This window comes from Metopolophium dirhodum, chromosome 1 (assembly GCF_019925205.1).
Source record: "Metopolophium dirhodum isolate CAU chromosome 1, ASM1992520v1, whole genome shotgun sequence".
In the NCBI taxonomy this organism is placed as follows: Eukaryota; Metazoa; Arthropoda; class Insecta; order Hemiptera; family Aphididae; genus Metopolophium; species Metopolophium dirhodum.
Window position 1 is genome coordinate 102,299,079 of NC_083560.1, and position 22,446 is coordinate 102,321,524.

At 27.3% G+C, this 22,446-nt stretch overlaps 1 protein-coding gene across 12 annotated transcripts; it reads right to left on the reverse strand.

Annotated features, from left to right (window-relative positions):
* Positions 1-449: 449 nt before the first annotated feature.
* Positions 450-16,502, reverse strand: LOC132935597 (peroxidasin homolog pxn-1-like). 12 transcript variants are annotated; one of them, XR_009663296.1, is made up of 14 exons: positions 16,151-16,502; positions 15,157-16,067; positions 14,971-15,095; positions 14,697-14,838; positions 14,406-14,631; positions 13,609-13,728; positions 13,163-13,389; positions 12,927-13,091; positions 12,659-12,854; positions 11,913-12,065; positions 11,317-11,427; positions 1,492-1,648; positions 1,238-1,370; positions 450-1,171 (listed from the first exon to the last, which is right to left on the reverse strand). XR_009663296.1 is itself a non-coding variant. In XM_061002195.1 (9 exons), exons 6-9 carry the CDS (start codon positions 11,340-11,342, stop codon positions 981-983), a joined length of 507 nt encoding a protein of 168 aa, XP_060858178.1. In that variant the 5' UTR covers positions 11,343-11,427; positions 11,913-12,065; positions 12,659-12,854; positions 12,927-13,091; positions 13,163-13,389; positions 13,609-14,374; the 3' UTR covers positions 450-980. The 12 variants fall into 12 exon arrangements, 2 of the variants coding, with proteins under 2 accessions (XP_060858178.1, XP_060858177.1); XR_009663294.1 differs by having other exon boundaries at positions 13,609-13,725; positions 16,151-16,501; XR_009663295.1 differs by having other exon boundaries at positions 13,163-13,725; positions 16,151-16,272; positions 16,346-16,474.
* Between the last annotated feature and the right edge of the window lie 5,944 nt (positions 16,503-22,446).

A 22,446-nucleotide genomic window follows, 5' to 3' on the forward strand; every position in this document is an offset into this window, starting at 1 on the left:
GAATATATATATTATTTTATTGTCCACTATAGCTGCTAAACATATTATTAATATCTTATATTGTAATTACTATTATATTATTTTTTATTATTATGATAATGAAGATTAAAATAAAATTATAATATACTTTTTAAAGATTAAATACATATTTTTTTAGGAAATGTATTTCATGTTACATTTTAAGTTGCATTCAATTTGCGGTTTGCATTGAAAATAATATATATTTTATTCGATGAATAAAAATTAAAATAGAATAATAATTTTAAATATTGAATAAATTATGAGTATTAACAAAAAATAAATATTAATAGATATAGTTAAATTATTTAATGTTACATTATAAGATACATTTAATATCCAATTACTATTGGAAATAAAATATATTTTATTCAATGAATAGAAAATAAAGATAGAATATTAATAATAAAGATTGAATAATAAATTATGAGTTTTAAGATTTATTCAATTTTTAATTATGTTTAAAAATTAAATATTGTTGAGCTAATATTTATTCATACAAAACATAAAAACCAGTATTCGGGCCAAAGCAGAGCCGTCATTTAAGATGTTGCGGAGTATGCATACCTAAAATTTATCAAGATTGTATTTTGGTCTGACTATAATTTTTCTGCGCCAGACAAAAATAATTTTTTTTTTTATTGGCCTTAATGGGTCATTACAGTGAAATTTGTTGTCTCCGTCTTACAAGTGTGTAACATAGCAAATTATAGACTCATAATTAATTTAAGAATATTTATTATAAACAAGATATATAGGTAAAATGAAAATAAGGTTAGATTAAAGGCTGATTATTGATTATTTTTTTTAATCTATAACTTACACAATCTATACTAAAAAAAAGTACAATAAGCCTAATGTAGGTTTTTTAAATAAAATTAAACGCAATGGCTTGAGTTACTTGAGGGAACAAACCATCCAGTGAAGATACTTCCACTGATTATTGATTATTAAATTTAAAGTTATTTTTGAAATGTATCGACCATCTCTGACCAGTGATTGATGTTGACTTTTGGAATTAATTGGGAATTACAGAGTTGCAAATCAGCCATTGCAGGTATCAAAAATACTTTTTTCTGCATCATTCTGACATTAATGCTGTTATCACAAAAGATTCTGGCAAGCGTCACTTTTCTGATTCCTGTCAGTTGATCTAAAATATTATAAAAAAATAGTTAAAATCAGGATCATTCATTAAAAATATTTCAGATATACTAACATTCATTGAATATATTTGGTAAATCGTAAAAATATCTATCTGCCATTCTAGTTCTTATAAACTGTTCTCTAATAATAACGATGTCCATTCCAAACGCGTGGTTTGGATAAACACTGTATAAGTAATTTGTAAGCTGAAAAAAAATTCAAATCACTAATGTTAAATTATAAAAATTATACGGAAAATATAGTCTGTTAAAAGGATTATGTAATGTAATGTCATTGCGTTATATTGATTGTATTTCAAAAACCTACCGTTTTAGTAAATAGCATATCAATTTTTTGTGTATTCTGCGTAGATAGCCCTCTGACAAGCTGATCCATGTAATTTAATAGTAAACCTGCAGTTGGTCGGTTGTAATGTTCCTTTAGTGAAAGACTTGCGTTGATCATTCGGCCTTCCGTATATAAACTAAAAAAAAAACGTAGGTTCATACAAATTAATAATTATAAGTAGGCTATATGCGATGATTCTCTTTAGAAACAAAAGCACAGCATTCGACATAATAATATATTCTTGTGTACATTATCAATTTATAGGTTGGCACATGTATTAATTGTTGTCATATATTGTTGAGTCTACAATGTAGACAGTCGTCAATATAATTGTATTTAATATAATATAAGTAGTATAGGTGAAAATATATTTTAGTAACTTTTAAATGTAGATAGGTTAGACAACGAAGGAATCTGTGCTGAAGTGACAGTAGAATTTTTCTAATTTATAACACCGCCATTCGCGTGTATCAATAAACTTGTTTCTGATCTAAAACAGTGATTGAGTTTTATTTCAGCAATTTTACCTTCTTACATTTTAAAAATGAACAGTTGATGAGTATACGTTTATTTAAACCAAATAGTGCATGTTATATAAAAACTTGAGTCCTTCTAATTTAGAAGGAACCAACGTATTACCGACAACATATACTAACGTACTTCAACAGATTTTTCCGCCTATTTTATTTCTTTTATTCAAAACACAATAGACCGTACTTATTTTCCTTTTTCCGCAAGGGGTCACTAAAATAATTGATTTGATAAATTTCATTGAATTAAAATTTTACACCATCCTTAATAGTGACACACTTGTAACCTACTGTACAGCAGATCGCCATCCATTTACTCACTTTTTTTCTATGAATGTCATAAAACTTTATTTGTTGATTCAAAATACTTGAAAATTTAATACAAGGCTCCTACAATATTGTATAAAATTTTTCTTTTTTAATCCAAGTATTTCGATGTAATACATGATTCCTTATAAGATTATCTACCTTTATCAACAAAAAAAATGTCTATAAAAAAGTCAAATTAAATTTTTATAAGCTTTTGAAATTCAAATTTTTACAAATTTCAGTTGTTGTCAATTATTATATTAATAATTTTATAATAAAATCAATAGTATTCTATAGTAATGATGTCTTTTTTTTTTGGTGTGTCTGTCATCGCTTTTTGGAGCAGTAAATGATTTACATGATATTTTGACAGTTACTGTCCGCCGGAGGGGCAATAAAATCATTTTCGATTACTTCAACACTCATCGAATATTAAACTTACGACGCAGACGTGACAAAAAATATTTTCATTAAATTTCCCTAGTTTTATGTTTTGTGAACGTTGCTATAACTGTATAGGTAATGTATTGATATATCCTTCTCTACTTGTCAATCTATTCAGGTGCATAACGAATATTATAAAAATTACTATCTTATGGGTTAGTAATAATATTTTAAAATATACAATTTAATTGCAGTTAATATTGGATGATTTAAAACACATTATTTTTATAAGATATCCTTTTTAAATTAGGGTGTAGTGTATCAAAATATTGGGGCACTATAATTGCCTAAGCTCGACCAGAAATTTAAGTCTGCGCACGCCTATGTATATTCTTAATTTAATTATATGAAAAATTAATCAGTACTGCCATTGATTATAAATACTACCACGTAGATAGGTACCTACTTGAAAAATTGTTTATTGTCGACGACACAGATATATAATATAATATATCTGTGGTCGATGATGACCGTTGACGGTACTCAATAGAGCTATACTATATAGTGTAACATAGTATAAATAGTATAATAATATTATTTTGCTTTCATAATTTTTTTAAAATATACTAACTAGTATAAAAAAAGGAAGTCTGTTAGAAAATAAAGTAAATATTGGGCTCCGAAATCCATTGGACCGGGACTGTTTGAACTGTGTACTAAAATTATGTGATACAATTTACAGATATTCTAATTATTAAGTCTAATAAAAACCCATCATAATAACTATTTATAGTGTCTCCTTCACTATAATTTCTTTTCATTTTGAATTTTTGAGTTTACTTAGTTGAGATATATTATTTAGTTATAGATAAGCAAGGACTTAGCACACTGGCAGAGTTTCCATATCCCATTACAGGTAAGAAAACAAAACCGGCGGGTTTTGTATTAGACCTTTCTTATTACTTTTTTAGCCAACCGGTATTCTGGCCCGTTTTTTTCGAACCGAAAGTCTTACCTACATGGTTTGCACGAGGTGTTTGTGGCGCCGGCTACCAGTTTTTATTGTTTGGTAGTTTTTGTCCTTCGGTCATCAGGTGTGCGAAAACAAGACGCCGAGTTTTGAATTGTTGTCAGAAATCAAGAATACATATTAGACCGGTTTTAAGGCTCTTTATAAACGAGTGTTAACTGCATGTGTTGCATCGATCGGTTTATATAGACGATCCGAAAAATAAACCAGTAAGGCTGGCCATTCAATATTACTATTGATGATTATGATAATAATAATATTAATATAACCCCCATATGACGTATGTGAATATCTAACGGAGGACAGCAAAATGACACACGAAGAGATTCTGTTTCTGTGTGAATTACACATAACTAGAGATGTGCTATATTAGGAATATTCCCCAACCTCTCCGGAAATTTCTTTAAAAAAAAAATGTATTATTTTTATAATATTCAGTATTTAAATTTCAGTATGTTTATTTTTATTTTTTCAACATATATAAATGAAAGTTGGATCGTTTATTTTGTGATCATTGTACAGATTTTAATTAAGAAATTAAATTATAATTACTTAATAACTTTTTTTAAAGAATAAATATCTAAACTGACATAATATCAATAAAGAGCTGTCATTTGGATCATTTACAACCATAAGTTTAATTTAAAACTGAAACCTATGATCAATATTTTAAAACTTATTATATTCCCGGGAAATTCCTAAACTATATTCTCGGGAATTTGCCCATCACTACACACAACACACCATAATTCATATAAAAATATTTCGACGCGACTAAATGTTTATTATATTACATTAAACTTCCATGGCTAAAATGGAGACACAATGGAGTAACTATATTATTAAACAAATTCTAAGCTTGATCTAAATAATATATATAAATATTAAAATATTATATCGACCAAACTATGTTACGCTAAAAAACAGGCAACAGGCACGTTTTGTGTGTCGGGATATTTATTACAGTTTGGTAGGTTTCAATATAAGGTAAGTATTACAATGGATTTCAATATGTAATATTAGGTCTCTTTGAATTACTTAAAAATAAAACATTGTAATTTTGATTATCGTTTTATTTTTTTATTCATTCACTAATTTATATCCACCATATTTTTTTAATTACAATAAAAAATACATTAAAAATACATATCATTATCTGCAACTCTGCAAGCAGCAATAACGTCTGGATCTCGAATTTTCTAATGATTAAAATCGATGGGCAATATATTATTATACAAATTAAACTCTGATATTAAAATCTACAAATGAAAGTTGTCCTATCGATCCACTTATTTTTAACCACTGTGGATTATCAATATATTATTTATTAACTCAATTATAATATTATTATCAGTTTTAATTTATTGTCTTGGCCTGTTTCAAAAGTGAAATAAAATTTCCCTTTTTCTATGATCAATTTTAGTTACTTACACGTCAAAAACACAGTTTACTTGCCCTTAGGTGTGGACTCTTGTTGACAAAAATAAATATTGATTTAATTTGGATATAAATATCTAAAAATATATAATATATTAATATGTGTGATGTACTGACGTGTCTCCAGCCAGTGCTCGAAATGGACAGGAACGCACCGGAACGGCGTTCCGGTTCGTAATATAAACTTTGCGTCGGTTCCGGTTAGTGAAAATTAAAATTTAAGAGTTCCGGTTCGTAAAAATCGACAGTATCACAATCCAGAGGATTAAATTTTATAAAATTTTCTTTCGACAAAATATAATATACTTAATATAGAGAGAAGTTCAATTTTTTGGTTTTTGGTTTTTGGTGCAAGTCTAAAACAAATGAGGTAGTAGGTACATGAAATGTTGACTGAATGTTTATATTAGCATTTTCTATACACTATAACATTTTCAGTTTCCATTTTTCTATAAATATCAATAAAATTGTATTTCTGGGTAAAAAAGCGTGAAAATTTAATGCAAGGCTCCAGATATATCGTTACGATAGCAGTTGAAAAATATTAAAAATACATTGGCACAATTTTTTTTTTATAAGTATTTAAAGTTCAAATTTTGACAAAATTTATCAAATTTAAAATTTAATAATTATTTTGTAGTTAAAAATTTATAAAATGTTCAACTTTTATAGCTAAGGATTGAACATTTAAGACAAGGTTCCACGTAAATAGGCTATATATAAATTACTTTATTCACAATAATATCATCAAATATACTTGGTAATGTCATAGGCTGTCTGAACGTTTTCGTTTAGAATCATTTACCTTATACAATGATATTATATCATTGAATTAAAATTTAACACCATCCATTACAGTGACCAAATTGTAACCTACTGTACAGCAGAGCGACATCCACTTACCCACCTTTTTTAAGCTTAAAATTACTCATATTATTTGTATCTTTTTAACTTATTATATTGTATTGTTAAGCAAACACGAATTGAAATAATTAAAATAATATTATAATCCGCATATTAATTTTATGAGCGTTCCGGTTCGTAAAATTTTCCATTTCGAGCACTGTCTCCAGCTACTTCAAAATCCTACAACTAGTGGTTCTATTTAGTATTTTGTAACAACGGACAATGTAAAATTCCAATCCAAGAAATAAATTACCAATATCAAACCCCTTTACACGCGGTTATGGCGTGGCTATTTTGCACCCGTCTGATTTTAAAAGCTGCACGATGTCACGATGCCGGTGCTCGGTGGTTTTCGATTAACCATTATTGTATTATATTAGCGCAAAAACATGCCTATATTTATTGACAGTTATTATCTTGTGTAGGTACTAAGAAATTATTATTCCAATGATCAATTGGTAATTAATAGTTGGATTACACTTATTATTTATAATATAAATACATATTGTGTGGATAATATATATTACATAATAGGTATATTACATATGTAGATATGTGTGGACATGCGTGAAAGTAGGTATGCATGTTTGTGTCTAATGAAGGAAAAGGAACATAATAATATATTATATATAATATATATATATGTGCTTGCGAGTAGTTGTTTTTTAAGTTACCCATTTGGTCTGGTCAAAACTTTTGCCCCCTCTATTAAAAACTGAAATGACGCCACTGAGTGTTTTTAAATGTAATAGTAATAAATATAGGCCTACTTTATAGCGATTAGCGGTAACATACCGATAGACAATGGTCGATGGATGTGTTCCTATATTACAATTTATTTTTATAGCCTAAAAAAACCTAGGAGAACATTTTTAACAGGTCATAGAATTTCCGATAGCTTTCTGATATTAAGAAACTGTTAACTAATTAATCAAAGGTTATATTATATTCTATTTAGAACTTAGAATATAAAAACTACTGATTTATAATAATTTAAAAGAGGGCCCTACTATAGGCTATAGTTAGGTATGTTATGATAAGATAAATTAAATTATTTATCTGAGTAATCACTGTAGTTTATTAAAAAACCCTAGTCCATGCACAAAATGTGTCTGCTCCACTTAGCATCCCCTGGAAATAGTTCTAATGCCGTGCCTGATAGTTATTAGTATAGTATAGTGTAAACTGCAAGAATTCATATTTGCTTATATTTAGTTAATATATTATTAAATATATTCCGTTAGTTAAACACAAAATAAATCCATAACATTTTCAATTTAACTACTATAAACTGTTTATTTTATTATGATTGCTTCAAACAGTAATTCAAGAAGGTGTTCAAGAAGTTTCCGAAATTTATGACCTTCCTAAATAATGTATCAAACCGTTGTGGAGTGGTAGGTAAACCAGTAACTGGACGGATACCTACAGTATGTCGATATTGATCCAAAATAATAAGGTAATAATATTAATACATACGTATTCAGGTATTGTTTTAATACAATTTTGGACTTTAAGACTATTATACTATTAATAATTGTAAATTGTAATAATCGTTAAAAAAATTGTATGTTCAAAGTAAATATGTTTATTTTTTTCTAGAATTTTAGGATGTTGTGTTGTATTTATTTATATTTTTTATAAAAAAACTCTCTTAAATTAAAATAATACTCTCGTTATGTTACTAGAATATTACTCATATAATTGAAAATCAAATTTACTTTTTAACTCTAATTAACTATTATGCAGAAGTATAATTAAAATATAAATCAAAATAATTTGAGAGGATTAGATGATGATAAGCTTCTGTTAAACACAATACAAATCTAAATTGATCACGTTTTAATAAAACATGGTATTTAGCATAATATTAAGATAAGACTATGATACTATATATTTTGTCATAAGAATATAACCTTCCAAGCTTAAAGGAAAAAATAAATAATAGATCAACCCTTTTCTGATTGAAATTAATTAACTTGTTTTTGTGTTCTAGATGGAATTTAATTATCTGAAAATATTCAGTTGTCCACGAGTTATCCATATTCCTGTGAAGTTGTTATTGTCCGCTGAAATACCCTAAACGGTCAACTATATTTTATTACCTCTTGACATGTACTATCGAGTGCGTGGGCATAACCATCTACACTACTACACAAACACACAGTACACACTCACGAGATCGTGCGACTACGTAACGATATGTCAATTAAGTTGCCAATAATTTGCTCCTTAATAAATAGCCAGCACCGGGTGCCTTGATTAAAAATTACTAATAAAGAAAATCACAATAATGGATAGGTTACACGAGAAATCGAGTGAATATCAAATGTTGATACTACTCTATAGTAGATATCTACTTGTAACGCAAAATTCTTATATATATGAAAAAAATGTTAAATTATTGATTAGAACAAAAGTTATTTCATTTGTCAGGTTTTGCTGTTACATTCTATATAATATATTATGTTATACCTAACTTATAAAGTATGATGTGATTTTAACATTATTTTTACAATAAGTTAGGTATACAATATACATCATCAGCCTCACGATTACGTCCCTGTTTCCGAATTCCTCAATATTGACACCCTTTCTAATCGGAGAATTACTCTAGGGTTTAAGTTTCTAAATGGATTGATATCAGGTAACATAGATTCGCCTTACCTTTTAAGCCTAATCAATTTTAGAGTACCTCAACGTATTTCTCGAAATAATGCTCCTTTCTACATTCCTTCTTACACCTCAAATTATTTAGCAAACGAACCTATCACAAGATTAATGTCTCTTGCCAATGTTGACGCCTCCCGCCTCTGTTAATGCTTATACCATACCTATGTATATCTTTATTAATTTTATTGTAAATCTGTATATATCAAACTAAGGGCTAGACCCGTAAATATAAATATAAATAAATAAATAAATAAATAAAGTTGTAATATATTATTATTAAATTTAAATTTAAAATTCATTTAATTAATTCAACAAAAAACACAAAAAAAAAAATGACTACTTTCAATACCACGCTTGGGAAATATACGAGTATTTATATTATATTGATACAATTATAACTGTTAGGTACCTAGTAAGATACGATTCCCTCCTATGTAGAATCTAAGACCTAAGTTACCTACTTAGATATACCAAATTATAACACGTTTAATATAATTGGTTATGAGTTTATGACTTCAGACTAATTTATATTATATACTTCATATACCAATATAATATTATAATTTATAATATTACAAAGTGTCCACTTTTCCACTTTTAATGTTCTACCATATAAAGTGATCTATAAGGCTATAATAGAACCATAGTGCAATAGGAACTTAGTTGTAAAAGGTACTATTATAAAGGTACTATGTAAATGTCATAATGTAGTTGACTCATGAGTGAATTGCTTAGAAATAAGATACAGGCCACTTAAATCATGTTTCAAGTAATTTTATTTTACAATTTAAAAATAAAAATCTTATCGTTAAATAGGTAATAAAAATGTGAAAACCACGATAGAAACAAAATTTAAAAATATGTAATTGTTCCTGTCATTCTGTCTCTGGCATAAAATTGAAATTAAATAAACTGCACCGTTTTGCATCAAATGAAATCACAACAAAAATATATTTAGAAATGTAAAATTACACAATGTATTATAAAAATTATAAAAAATATCCTATTATAAAAAAATGTTATAAACATGACGTTAAGAACAAAAATAAATAAACTTTTAACAAAACATACACAATTAAATATTATACCGGGTAATTCTTTTATCATTTAACACTCATTATTTTAAAAATATAAATGTTTTTGAAAAAAGAATAATTTTTAACTATGACAACGTACAGTTTTATTTTCATATTCCAAAGCAGAAGTATTTAAATACACACAGGGATGGGCAAGATACTCAAAAATTGATACTAGATACTAGATACTTGGATTTGGAGTATCGAGGTACTAGATACTCGATACCTACATTTTAAGTATTTAGATACTTGATACGCGATACATTAGAAAAAATTAGTCAAAGCCTATGACGCATAGGATTTTTTTTAAATTTTATTTATACACAATTAAGTAGGTTATGAATCTAGACAAATGCATTTAAATTTAAAATTCCAAATATTAGTATAAATATATTATAAGTCAATCGTTAAATTAAATAAATAAATAATAATAAAAATAAATTATAGATAGGTATCATATCATATTCTTAAAGACGTAAAGTCCCATTCAACGTGTATGTGTGATGCGTCCCAGTACACAGATATAACTTAATATGACTAATAGGTTGAAAAATAATTTTATTAAACTGCAATTAAATTATGGATTTATAAATTTAAATTCACAGTGCATATTATTTTACACATATTATAGTATTATATTAAAACATAGTCAAACAGTCAGGGTAACAAAATTATTTTGTGAAATACTCGATACATATTCTAAAAATGTATCTCGATACAAGATACTCGATACTTCATATAATTGTATCGAGATACAAGATACAAGATACGTATCTTAGATACTGCCCAACCCATGATACACAAAACAGAATTTAGGACGAGTAGATTATGAGTTATTAGTTACAAGTATTTTAAGTTTTGAAGTGCACACAAGAGTAGAACGAGGTTACCCCACATTATTTTGGTCCAATACACCGCTCATCTCAACTTTAAAACTTTTTATGAGCCAACAATTGGTTCATAATAAAATAATCACCTAGTGTATATTTATCAAAGGTAAAATTAAATAACGGTATTAACAGAATGACTGTGCGGATTTTATTATACATCCATGTTTAAACATATATTTCAACTAATTTATAATTTATTATGATCATCTTTATATCAATAAATAATCCATAAACATTTAAAATTAAAATGATTTCAAAGTAGTGTATTTGTATACATTTAATTAAGCAGTGGAAATTAAAAGGGCATTAACCATATTTATGAGTATTTTGAAATTTTATTTTTTATAAAGCTGTATAACTTCAGATCGCAGGGATGATTATTTACCTGAATTATACAACTACAAATCCCCATATATCTCATCTACTCAATTGAATAATTTATTCAATGCAAGACTACATTTAAAATATATATTGTAACTAATTAAGTTAAATTATAAATTTATTACTCACTAAGTCAAATTAAATTAAATTATAAATATTTTTAACAAAATATTATATTAACTGCTTACTTTTTATTTGAGATGTGTAGGAACATGTTGGTATTTATAGGTATTCCATAACATTAATGTCCATTACAACACATTTATTGAGTTTAGTATTAGGGCTAAGAACTGCACTTCCTAAAATAAACAAAAATTGAAAAATATACATAACTATTAAATAAAATACTATACTTAAACTAAATTGAGATTAATAAGAAAGATCTTAGTACGTTAAAACTCATTAGAGACTGATCATCATGCAATTATTTAATATCTGTCTCAATACATTGACCTGAATTTGGAATTTATTTTGTAGTCTAAAAATATATTAGGTATACAGTTCAAATTAATGCTATATTACCTACCACTGGTTTATTTAACATTTTATCGTGTATCCAGCCCAAAAACATATTTATTTAAAAAAAACTATTATAAGTAATTTGAATAAAATGAATATTATATTTCAAAAATAAAAATACAACAAAAAGTAGAAAAGTAATCGTATTCCTCATTAGTATGTAGTTGATAAAAATCGACCAGATAAAATATTTTATTAATAGTGTGTATTAATAAATAAATAAATAAATCATTTTCTAACACATTACACATCATGAATTACTTACATAAACATTTAATGAAGACAATTTGTTCAATTACTAGTATATTACATGCTTCAGTATACTTTGGTATTTGAATCCAACATTTTTTTTTAGAATTTTTTATCAATTGTTTTTATTGGTTTGGAAGCTTATTACAGTACAAGGTTGTGTTGTATTCTATATTGACACCACAAAATAAACAGATTCTTAAATTATAATGGATTATATAAACATTTTTTAAGCATCGCAGCATTAAATTTAAAACGACCATCCTATTGTTAATTTTGGAAGCTACTAATTGTTGTCAGCTAGTAGCGAGGCTGGGCGAGTTTATGATTTTTTTTAACTCAGTCAAGTTAATATGCACTGAAAGGACTTTAAAGGACTGAAAAATTTAAAAACAATTAGAGATATACTCTAAGGACTAAATCCAACAGAATTATTGAATGTTGATCTTACACCACTTGATATAGTTAATATGAAGTATGCTATCATTACGTCAGTCGATGTAAAACGTTCATTCAGTCAATGCAAAAACATTTTATGACCAAATTGTCGCCATTTTACATTTTTAAATCTTAGACAATATTATGTAGTTTCACATTGTTTTAATAATTAGATAAGAGATAAGATTTTATATTTATTTTTATTGTTTAGCGGTTTTTACATATTCCAATTTTTTTTTACATATTTTGATGTAATTTTAAGTATTATAACCAACATAAATATACGTTTATGGTTATGGAATTATCTTATATTATGACTCTTACTTGTTCCTTGGGTCAAAAGTACAATCGGAACACACAGCTGGCACCGAACGACCGTAGTTCATAAAACGAATATGGTTTCTGAAAAATGGATCTTTACCCGGTATCACTACTTGCAAGCACAACTCGAGGTGTATGTCTCGAGGCATGAGCTCCTTCCGGCTATTTGAACAACAGCTCAAGGACTTATTACTATTCACTAAGGATTTAATATTAATTTACATTCATTAATTACGATTAATCAATATATATGGTTATGTGTTAATCCTACTCATTCTAGAAATTTCCGTGTGAGATTGATCATGGCCTACAAAAATCGTCCAGTACGCCATAGCCATAGTTTTGAAGTAATCTGGTGAGTGCTCGTCTTTGACAAATTCAACCCTCAGCTTTCTAGGACTTGGTTTGTAAGACGAAAAAGAATCTTCGAAAACTTCTGTTTGGACAGTAAATGAGATTACATCATTAGATACGCACAAAGGTAAATTATAATGTTATAATAATTACCATTAAAACTATCCATATAGTTATTAAGAGCAAACGTTTATAGAGCCGTGGATGCTTTTCCCGAGGAGGAACGTTTCAAGTTATTACAATAACCGTCAAGACTACGATACTTCAACTTCATCCTGATGCATGCAGTTTTGTTGTAATACATGGACACACAAATCTTACCCGAAGATGTCTTGTCTAGTTTCACTTTTGATTAGTCTATGGCACATTGTCCTCCAGCACTATCAAGACAATTGAAATAGTCGTTAAATTTATGCATATAAAGAATAATTTTTTTTTAATGAGATTTATATTGTATATTCATTTGACATTCTCTATTGCGTATAAAGAAGGAAGCTTCAGAAATAATTTTTGCACGCCAATATAAGGAATACAGTTCTTCGGAAAGCTAAGAATCGATCAATAGTCCATGCACAGGGCTTCCAATTTCCATACTCAACTCATATTCTATATCCATCCCATGTTTTCCAATATCACGGACAACTGTTTGAATATGATCATCTAATTCCAGAAGCTTGAAGCAAGTTTGAAGCAAACAAATAGATTTCCTGTAGTACCTACTTATAAACATGAGATAAATTATTAAAAAAACTATCATTCATTCGGTTTGGATATTGGATATAAATAGTTTAGTATTGCTATTAGAAGAACACATTAATATAATTAATCTAGAAAAGCTTAGCGAAGAGTGTAATTATTGATGACTAACAGCATTATGTAGGTTATTCTGAACAAAAATTTGGTTACAACTTACGAGGCATTAATTTGTTGTTTTTATAATGAAGTAAAACATTTTTTAGTTATTTATTTGATTATTAAATTATTATTTATATTGTCAAGCATTTATTTGTTGTAAATTTAAAGCTACATCAAGTAGAGGATTCTGTACAATAGGATTTATTGATTTGATCATTAGGTTCCCCTACTAATATTATACAACAATAATTAATATACAATCATAATATTCTAAAATGGTTTATAGTTTATATACAATAGTTATATTATATTATATTACTTTAAGCTTATTTAACAAATTTTCCAACAATAAATAGTGATTATGAACATTGTTTTGCAATAATAAAAATTGTATTTTAACATTGTATTTCATGGGCCACTAAATTATGTTAAAGGGAACATTACCTCACTATTGATTGATTCAATATTTAGTAATTGTTTATGTAACCAGGTATATATATTATTATATTATTTTTACAGTATCAATAAATTTTTAACTCACTTAACAGATATTTTATTTTTTAATGTATTATAATTATCAAAAATCCATAATATGTCATTCATTGAATTATATTCTTCTCTTAAATATGCATTGAATACACGCATTTTTTCGAAATGTTGTGTCAATTCTTTTGTCATTTCCCACCAAGTATCATCAGTTTTTAATTCTCCAAATAACATCATATTTTGTCCTGTTGTATCAACAATATCAGCAAACCTAACCTAACCTAAAAAGATAAAAACAAATTTAATTAAAAACCCTATCATGTTTTAAAAACAACAAATATCTTACTATCACAAGTTGATGTAACAGTAATATCTATGTTAATTGGAAGTTTAGATTCATAGTCCGTGTCTGGTACAAATCTGTATATATAATGTTCTTGTAAAACATATTGTATTTCAGAAATCAATAACCATAATCCTAACTGTCACTGAAAATCATAATAATATTACAAGTTTTCAAACAATTTAATAATTACAGCTAATACAAATTAATACCAGAACTTAAAAGTACATAATATTAACGTAACAATTTGTTCAAATATGTTTTATGATGATCTTACGTGTAACATTACTATAAACAGATGGTTCATAAATTTATTCTTAAACCTTAGGAAATGAATCCAATTATTTTACAATAGGTATTAAGTGTTAATTTATTTCCTCTGTATCTCAACATTTTAATTATCTACAACAAAATAATAATTGTATAAAATTCATTATTTCTCATAACATCATAATACATTTACCTAAATAGTTATTTTAAATAGTTAAATATTAAAATATTAACAGTGGAAACAGTGAGAGGAAGTAATAATTTAATGGAAACAAATAGCAACGACCAATTATTTTGTTATAATATGTAAGCATACAAATATTTAGGTAAAATGACACTTTGTACGGTTGATTGTTTAAAATGCATAACCCGGACAATTTGTACGGTCAGGTAAAAAGGTAGATTGCAGAATGCGGACACTTTGCACGATCAGGTAAAACTTTAAATTGCAGAACACGGACACTTTATACTAATATACATAAAATATATTATATTTAATATAAACATGTCAGAAGTCATGAACAGACCATGTTATTAAGCTTAAATATTATTTGGTAGATTTAATTATCTTATACATTCAAAATAGGAGAGAATTATTACCTATCAAAAGTAATTTTTACTTGTCATTTCGCCATACTGTACACATTTTTAATTTACTTTTTAACATAACATTTGGTAATAATGTAATACAATTATTATAATTTATAATCATGTTTGATTATTTTGATAATTTCAAGATTTTTAGGTCATCAAGTTCCTAAATTAATTAAAAATATATTATAGCACCAAGTAATATTTGGCTGTTATCTAACCAGTTTGTTAAAAAACTGATTATTATGACTATTGTTCTTTTAATTTACTTTTTGTTTTAATTTTTAATTTTTACATTTTAATAATTGACATTATTTATACTTACTACTTAGATATATAACTTGTATTTACACTACTTATGTTTTATGTATATAATAGTACAAACTGTCTGCGGTCAGAATTGAACATTTTTACCCAACTGTACAAAGTATCCGCAATCAGCAATGTACTTTTATACCCGACCATACAAAGTGTCTGCTTTTGCACTTTTATTGGTCGACCATACAAAGTGACCTAGAACCAAATATTAAAATAAAAAACAATTGAAAACTGCACAAATCGACCATTCCTTAATTATCATGTGTAAATTTACTTACGATTTTATTTAAATATTATCAACTTAATTCCTATGAGCTAAATGCCTAGATGTGCTATATTTTATGAAAGAAACGGAACAATAAGAATACAACTGAGTAATATAGTTAATCCCTGCAAAAGCCTATAAAATAGGAATATACTTTTCGCAACATTTTAAGTAAATGCTGCGTTAATACAATTATTGTTAAAATTACCAGTTGACAATGAGCAATAATTGGAATAGAATAAAATACAAACTAATATTGAATACGATATTATTATGTTAGAAACTCCTCTTCTACCTAAGTACTCGAATAATAGAAAAACTTAGCGTTATTTTTGTTATCATCGTCGACGTCCTATCATTTATCAACAAAATCAAATTTTGTCATCAACACCGCTCCGCATCGCCCACAAATCATACGGTCGATTTCCTGGAGCAAATGCACTTTACCACCACATTCAAATTGTTCGATTATTTCTTTCGGAACTTATTTATATTAACTATTTAGGAACAATGGTGCAATCAGAATTAGTCGTAAACCATTATTTTAAACGTTATAGCTGTTACGTCCCAACCGACGTCGATATATACATCAACGCAGAGATAGAATACGTGATGTACTAGGTATGATGAATGTTTATTAACGTAGTACAAAAATACAATGTTATAATATAAAGATAGAATATAAACTGTGAGTGGTGTTACGACCTGACTCTGAATGTCCCTAACCGTCTGAAGAGCTCTTTTCCTGGGCTTCTATATATATGATTGTGTCCTTTGGAGTGGGTGGTTGTAGTAGTGGCTAAGCTCGGTCATGAGACAGAGTTCGGGTCTCGTATTTGGTATGCTGGTCGACTCGTATCCTGCGTATGGGCGTTGGCTTTCCAGGAAAGATACGTATGTGACGACACCTTCTATAGTTTAATTGTTTTCTCTACGATTTTGCAACGACCTCCGCATCCCACTGTGCATTGGGCTGTTTCAAATACATAAAATTGATGTAGCATTGGAACCTGGAACTGTTGCTAAATAGTGTTTCAAAACATAAATGAAATGCTCCAGTAACCACTTATGCCGAGTTTCAAAAACATACTTTCGAGAGTTTCTTTTAAGGTCCTACAATACATAACGAAACCATTTAAATGGAATATTTAATATACCATATATTTTACTGGTTTAGTTATATATTATTGAAACATAGAAAAAACGTTTCTTGTTTATAAACCTATGCTGATTAACTGTTATGTAAAAGAAATGATTTTACATTTTATCACAGTTCTGTTACTGATAAACATAAAATAAATGTTACAGTATTAATACAAATATCTTATTTGTCATGCATGAATATTTTCATTTTTTCTTTTAATTATTACATTTTATATATGAATTAGTTTGGCACTATATTTGAGTATATGACTAGTATTTTATACCTCTTATTAATTATTATATTATATGAATATACAATATCCATGATTTAACAGTTGAGAAATATATACTAGCTTGATAAAGCAATAAAATATTTAATAATATAAACACGGAAGCTTTAAGAAAATTGAAATTAAATTTATTAAATACTTTTTAAATATAAACATTTGTTATATACCATAACATAATACTTTTTATGAATACACGACAATATACTTAAAATAGTGTACATTTCATAATAATTAATAAAAAAAAAAACATAAATCAAATAATTTTTAAACATAAACATTTGTTATATACCATAACATAATACTTTTTATGAATACATGACAATATACTTAAAATAGTGTACATTTCATCATAATTAATAAAAAAAAAAACATAAATCAAATACTTTTTAAATATAAGCATTTGTTATATACCATAACATAATACTGTTTATGAATACAAGGTAATACTATCTAGATTTATATGCATATCAATATAAAACAAAAATAATAAAGTAAAAAAAACAAAAAAAGAAAAAAATGTTTTTAAAATTATATACGTTTTTTGGGGGATACTTAAGAATTTTATTAAAATGTATTGTGGCATAAAGTTAAAAAAATAGCTTCGTTTGCTGAAATGGGTATCCTGTAAAATTTATACATAATATCAGTGTGAGAGATTTCATATAGATCTGAATAATAATTTATTTTGACTAAAAATGTACCCAATATATTTGAGCTTATAGGTATTTTAAAATATGGGACATGATTTAAAAATTGAGAAACATGTAGCTTTATACTTTTAGTAGACATACATTGATAAATGTGTTTTACCTCCACAATATTATTATTTGATAACATAAAACATTGGTCCTTTAATGAATTTATATTAATCAAAAAACAATTAAATAATAACATTTTTGCATATGATTTATAATTAGGATAACTGCAATCAAAAATTTCTTTAATAAGTAAAGGGTATTGTACATAATTATTTGCTTCATCATCTGAAAGTAATACACTTTGTTTTTCTTTTATACGATTATATAATTCTTGCAGAGGATATCTAGAACACTTAATATATTTTTTAAACTCTTGTAAATAATTTTCAAACTTAAAAGCACTATAATTTTCAAGGGACCCATGACATCTCACACATTCTGGTAGATGAATTAATGTATGTACATTATATGTAATGAAAGTATAACCATACATATTTGAATAGTCATTAATAAATTTAAATAGTAATTCTTTTGCTAAAGTATTATACAATTGACATGTATTTTCTGAAATTAATATTTTGATAGCTGAATGAAGAAGCATAAAATGAGAGTACTGCAATTTACTCAAACGATTTTTTAAAACTATGGGGCCTGAATATAATAAAAACGAGCGAAATTCGGTAGCTTTCCAAAATTCTATACAATCCAAACTTCTCAGTAATCTACAAAATTCAGAAGGGACAAATGTTTTTAAATTTTTTAAATCACAAGAAACAATTTCTTGATCTTGATCTGTTAGTCTTACATCTTTTTTACCCTTAACCCAAAATTGTAATAGTCTTTTCATTACACCAAGACAGACATTATGCATATAATCTATTACAAAAACATTACAGATGTCAATAGGAAGTTCTTCAAATGGACTAAGTCCTTTATGATAATCATCATTATCATGATTTCTAAAAGAAACATTAGTTCTCAATGGTGAATTCAATTCTAAATAAACTATTTGGTGGTCAATTGAATCTCCTTCAACAATGCAAGAATTACACCCAAAGTAGGCATTATGTCCTTTGACGTTAAGTACAAACGCTTTAGCCGGAGCATCACATATTACTTGATCCAACTCAAAAACAAAATGTTGATTACAAATATTAGTACCGTCATTGATTAATAGTTTTAATTCCGATATAAATGGATCTAAAAACTCTTGTACGGAACCAGGTTTTTTTGTTAAACCGTGGTAAATTCCTACTGGAATTACAATTTTTTGAAGCTCAGGGACATTTATAATTGATAGTAAAATAGGCCACACATTGCTCTTTGAAGATTTTGACAATGGCAGTCCATCAATATTTAAACTTAATTTAAGAATTTTTAAATCTTTTATAAATTTAAAATGTTTAATAATAATTGGAAATACCATATCATCAAACCCTAAATGGATATAAGACCCATTCTGTATAGGTGTTTGTAAATGGGTTTTAGGAGTTCTAAGAACAGTTCTTATATCTTTTGGTATATTAATTTGTTGAGATCTTAAAATATTTAACATACTATTGGCACAGTTATGTGTGACATTAAATTTAACAGCCCAATTCCGTACCTGATCAATAATTGAAGTTTGATCTGTGATGGGCTGATGTTCATAAGTTGGACATAATTCTGAAGCATTTTCATGAATATCATTTTGAGGATTTGATTGAAAGATGGTATTGTCAACTTGATCTGGTACATAAGCTTCAACATTTAGATTTTCAGTAAGGTCATTCTGAGGCAGAAGTTGTACATCAGAATGTTTTGGTAATTTTGATGAAAATTTTAAAAGACGGCGGCCAAATTGTCGTTTTGAAAGTAATCCAATTTCTTTAACGCGTCTTATAGAAGGTTTTATAGTCTGAAATTTCAAATTAATATATTATATTATTAATCAAAATAATAAATACACAAATATAACTTAATTAGTAAGTTGTTGCACAATATTATTGTTACTATTATTATAAAATACTATTAAAATAACTATATAGGTAGATGAGTATTATAACCTTTTAGAATCATTGTGGTGTTTTTTTAGCACGATCAAACCGTGTCTTTGAAGTCCTAAACCAATCCTGAATTACCTTTTCAAATTCTATGTCTGTGCAATTCTGTTTTATTTTTATTACTTCTAAACACAAAACAAAATTAAATGTAAACAGAAAAATATATTTATACTTTTTACTAATATCACCAAGTACCTTTCAACAATTTTGTTAAAGCTAAATCGCAGATTTTTAGGTTTCCATCTTGACCACGGCCTGTCCACGAACAATGAATTGCAAATGAATCGGTGAACAATTTAGGCAAAATTCTTCTTATATGATTTTTACAACATGTTCCTCCAATAACACTTATATAAGCTTTCTACAAGTATGAAGTTATCAAATGCAGACATTATTATAGTTAATACTAATTATTATTAAAAGACTAAGGTTTATGATATTTTTAACATATAATTTTACCATTTTAGTATTGAATAAGCCACTATCATCATTAATTTTTTGTTCAATACTATTAAGCATGTCAACCGAATTCAAAGGAATGCACTGTATTATTTCGTTAAAATCTTCAATAGAATATTCCTTACTAACTTCCTGTTTTTTTATTTGCAGACTTAGCATATCCAGTTTTGAGTTAATACTCTCATAATACATATTTTGTTTAACTACTTCTTTATAAATGTCATCCAATGTAATTGCAGGCACTGCGAAGGATCCAAATTATTACTATTTTAAATTTTATTTATTATTTAATAATTTATGCATCAGACCTAAACAAAAGTTAATACTAAAGAAGAAACCTTTTTGATGAGATGCAATAGATGCGTTAAGACTAGTAACTTCTGGTACATTATCATATCTGGCCTGGGAATAACAATTTTCATAAGAATTGTTTGTTCGTAAATGAGATGAAGCAAATAACTCTGTAATATAATATAGATAATTATAAAAAATAAGTTTTAATGAAATGTAGAGTAGTTATTAATAAATTTAAAGTTAACCTTTTCCAACTAAATGAGATGTATTAGATGTACTAGGTGCGAACTGTGTAGTAGAATCTGAAAAAATGTTAGTTTCATGAGATGGATTGTTATCATATTTGGTATTATGTACAATCATTTGACGATTATTAATTAATGATGATCCTGATTGACTTGACTTGGGTGTTAAAATAGTATAAGATTTTGGTGCCTAGAAATATTTTAAAATAAATGTTTAAAATATATTTTTCCATTGTAAAAAACTACACAAACTTATATCTACCTCGTCGTGTACAGGAGAAACATTTAAATTTTGATAACAATCATGAATCTTTAAATCATTCTTTGTTTTATGATTTTGCTGAGAATTAATATTGAACACGTTTCCAACAATATTCTTTGAAAATCCATCATCTGATTCTTAACAAATTAAATCTATACATTAAAATCATAATAACGATTTGCTGTGTAAAACCACCTTGCGAGGCCTCGATATTAAACAAAGATGTTAAAAAGCACATAATGTGATAGCGTTGCACTCCCTCGCTACGCTGCGCTCGGACAACGATAAAAAGACACGATAAACGTAGCGTTGCGCTCATGCGTAAAAAACGCAAAATTGCTGACTTCCAAAGGTCATAACTTCAAAACCAAGTCCTACCGACAAATTATGATTGTACCATTGTTCTTAAATAATTAAAACAAGTGTGTTCCAAAAAAAACAAAATCAAAAAATTTGCATGTGGTGGTAAAGTGCATTTTAGCCCTATAGGTTAACTCAGTTAAGTTAAAACACACTTTTAAAAAAAGTTATTTTGTTTATACAACGCTATCATACTTAATTTTTTACCAACCCAAAACTAAATAATAGACTATAGTGTTTATACTTTATACAGTACTAGCTCTCCGAGCGTCGCTGGGGGAGACCCCCAAACCACCCAAGTTGGCGAAGAGTTGTAACCGATGTCGGAAGCTGCAGTGGTCGTTTGGTCTGGTGTCGGTCTCGAGCCGGTTGGTGTGTGATAAGGAGGTCTGGTGATAAGGAACTGTGATAAGGTTAGGACCACCATGGTTCGACGTGGTAGCCCGAGTTATGCCGCCGGAAATTCGAAATTCCGTAAAAAAATCATATAGCCGCCGCGATTTTTTTGATGTCTAG

Excerpts from the sequence above, each read along its gene's own strand:
- LOC132935597 (XM_061002195.1), bottom strand. The coding sequence starts at position 11,342 with ATGTTCCTACACATCTCAAATAAAAA. Across the intron at positions 1,649-11,316 it reads CTACACATCTCAAATAAAAA|TTTATATACGGAAGGCCGAA; the intron begins GTAAGCAGTTAA and ends TTTTTTTTTTAG. Across the intron at positions 1,371-1,491 it reads ATATGCTATTTACTAAAACG|CTTACAAATTACTTATACAG; the intron begins GTAGGTTTTTGA and ends ATTTTTTTTCAG.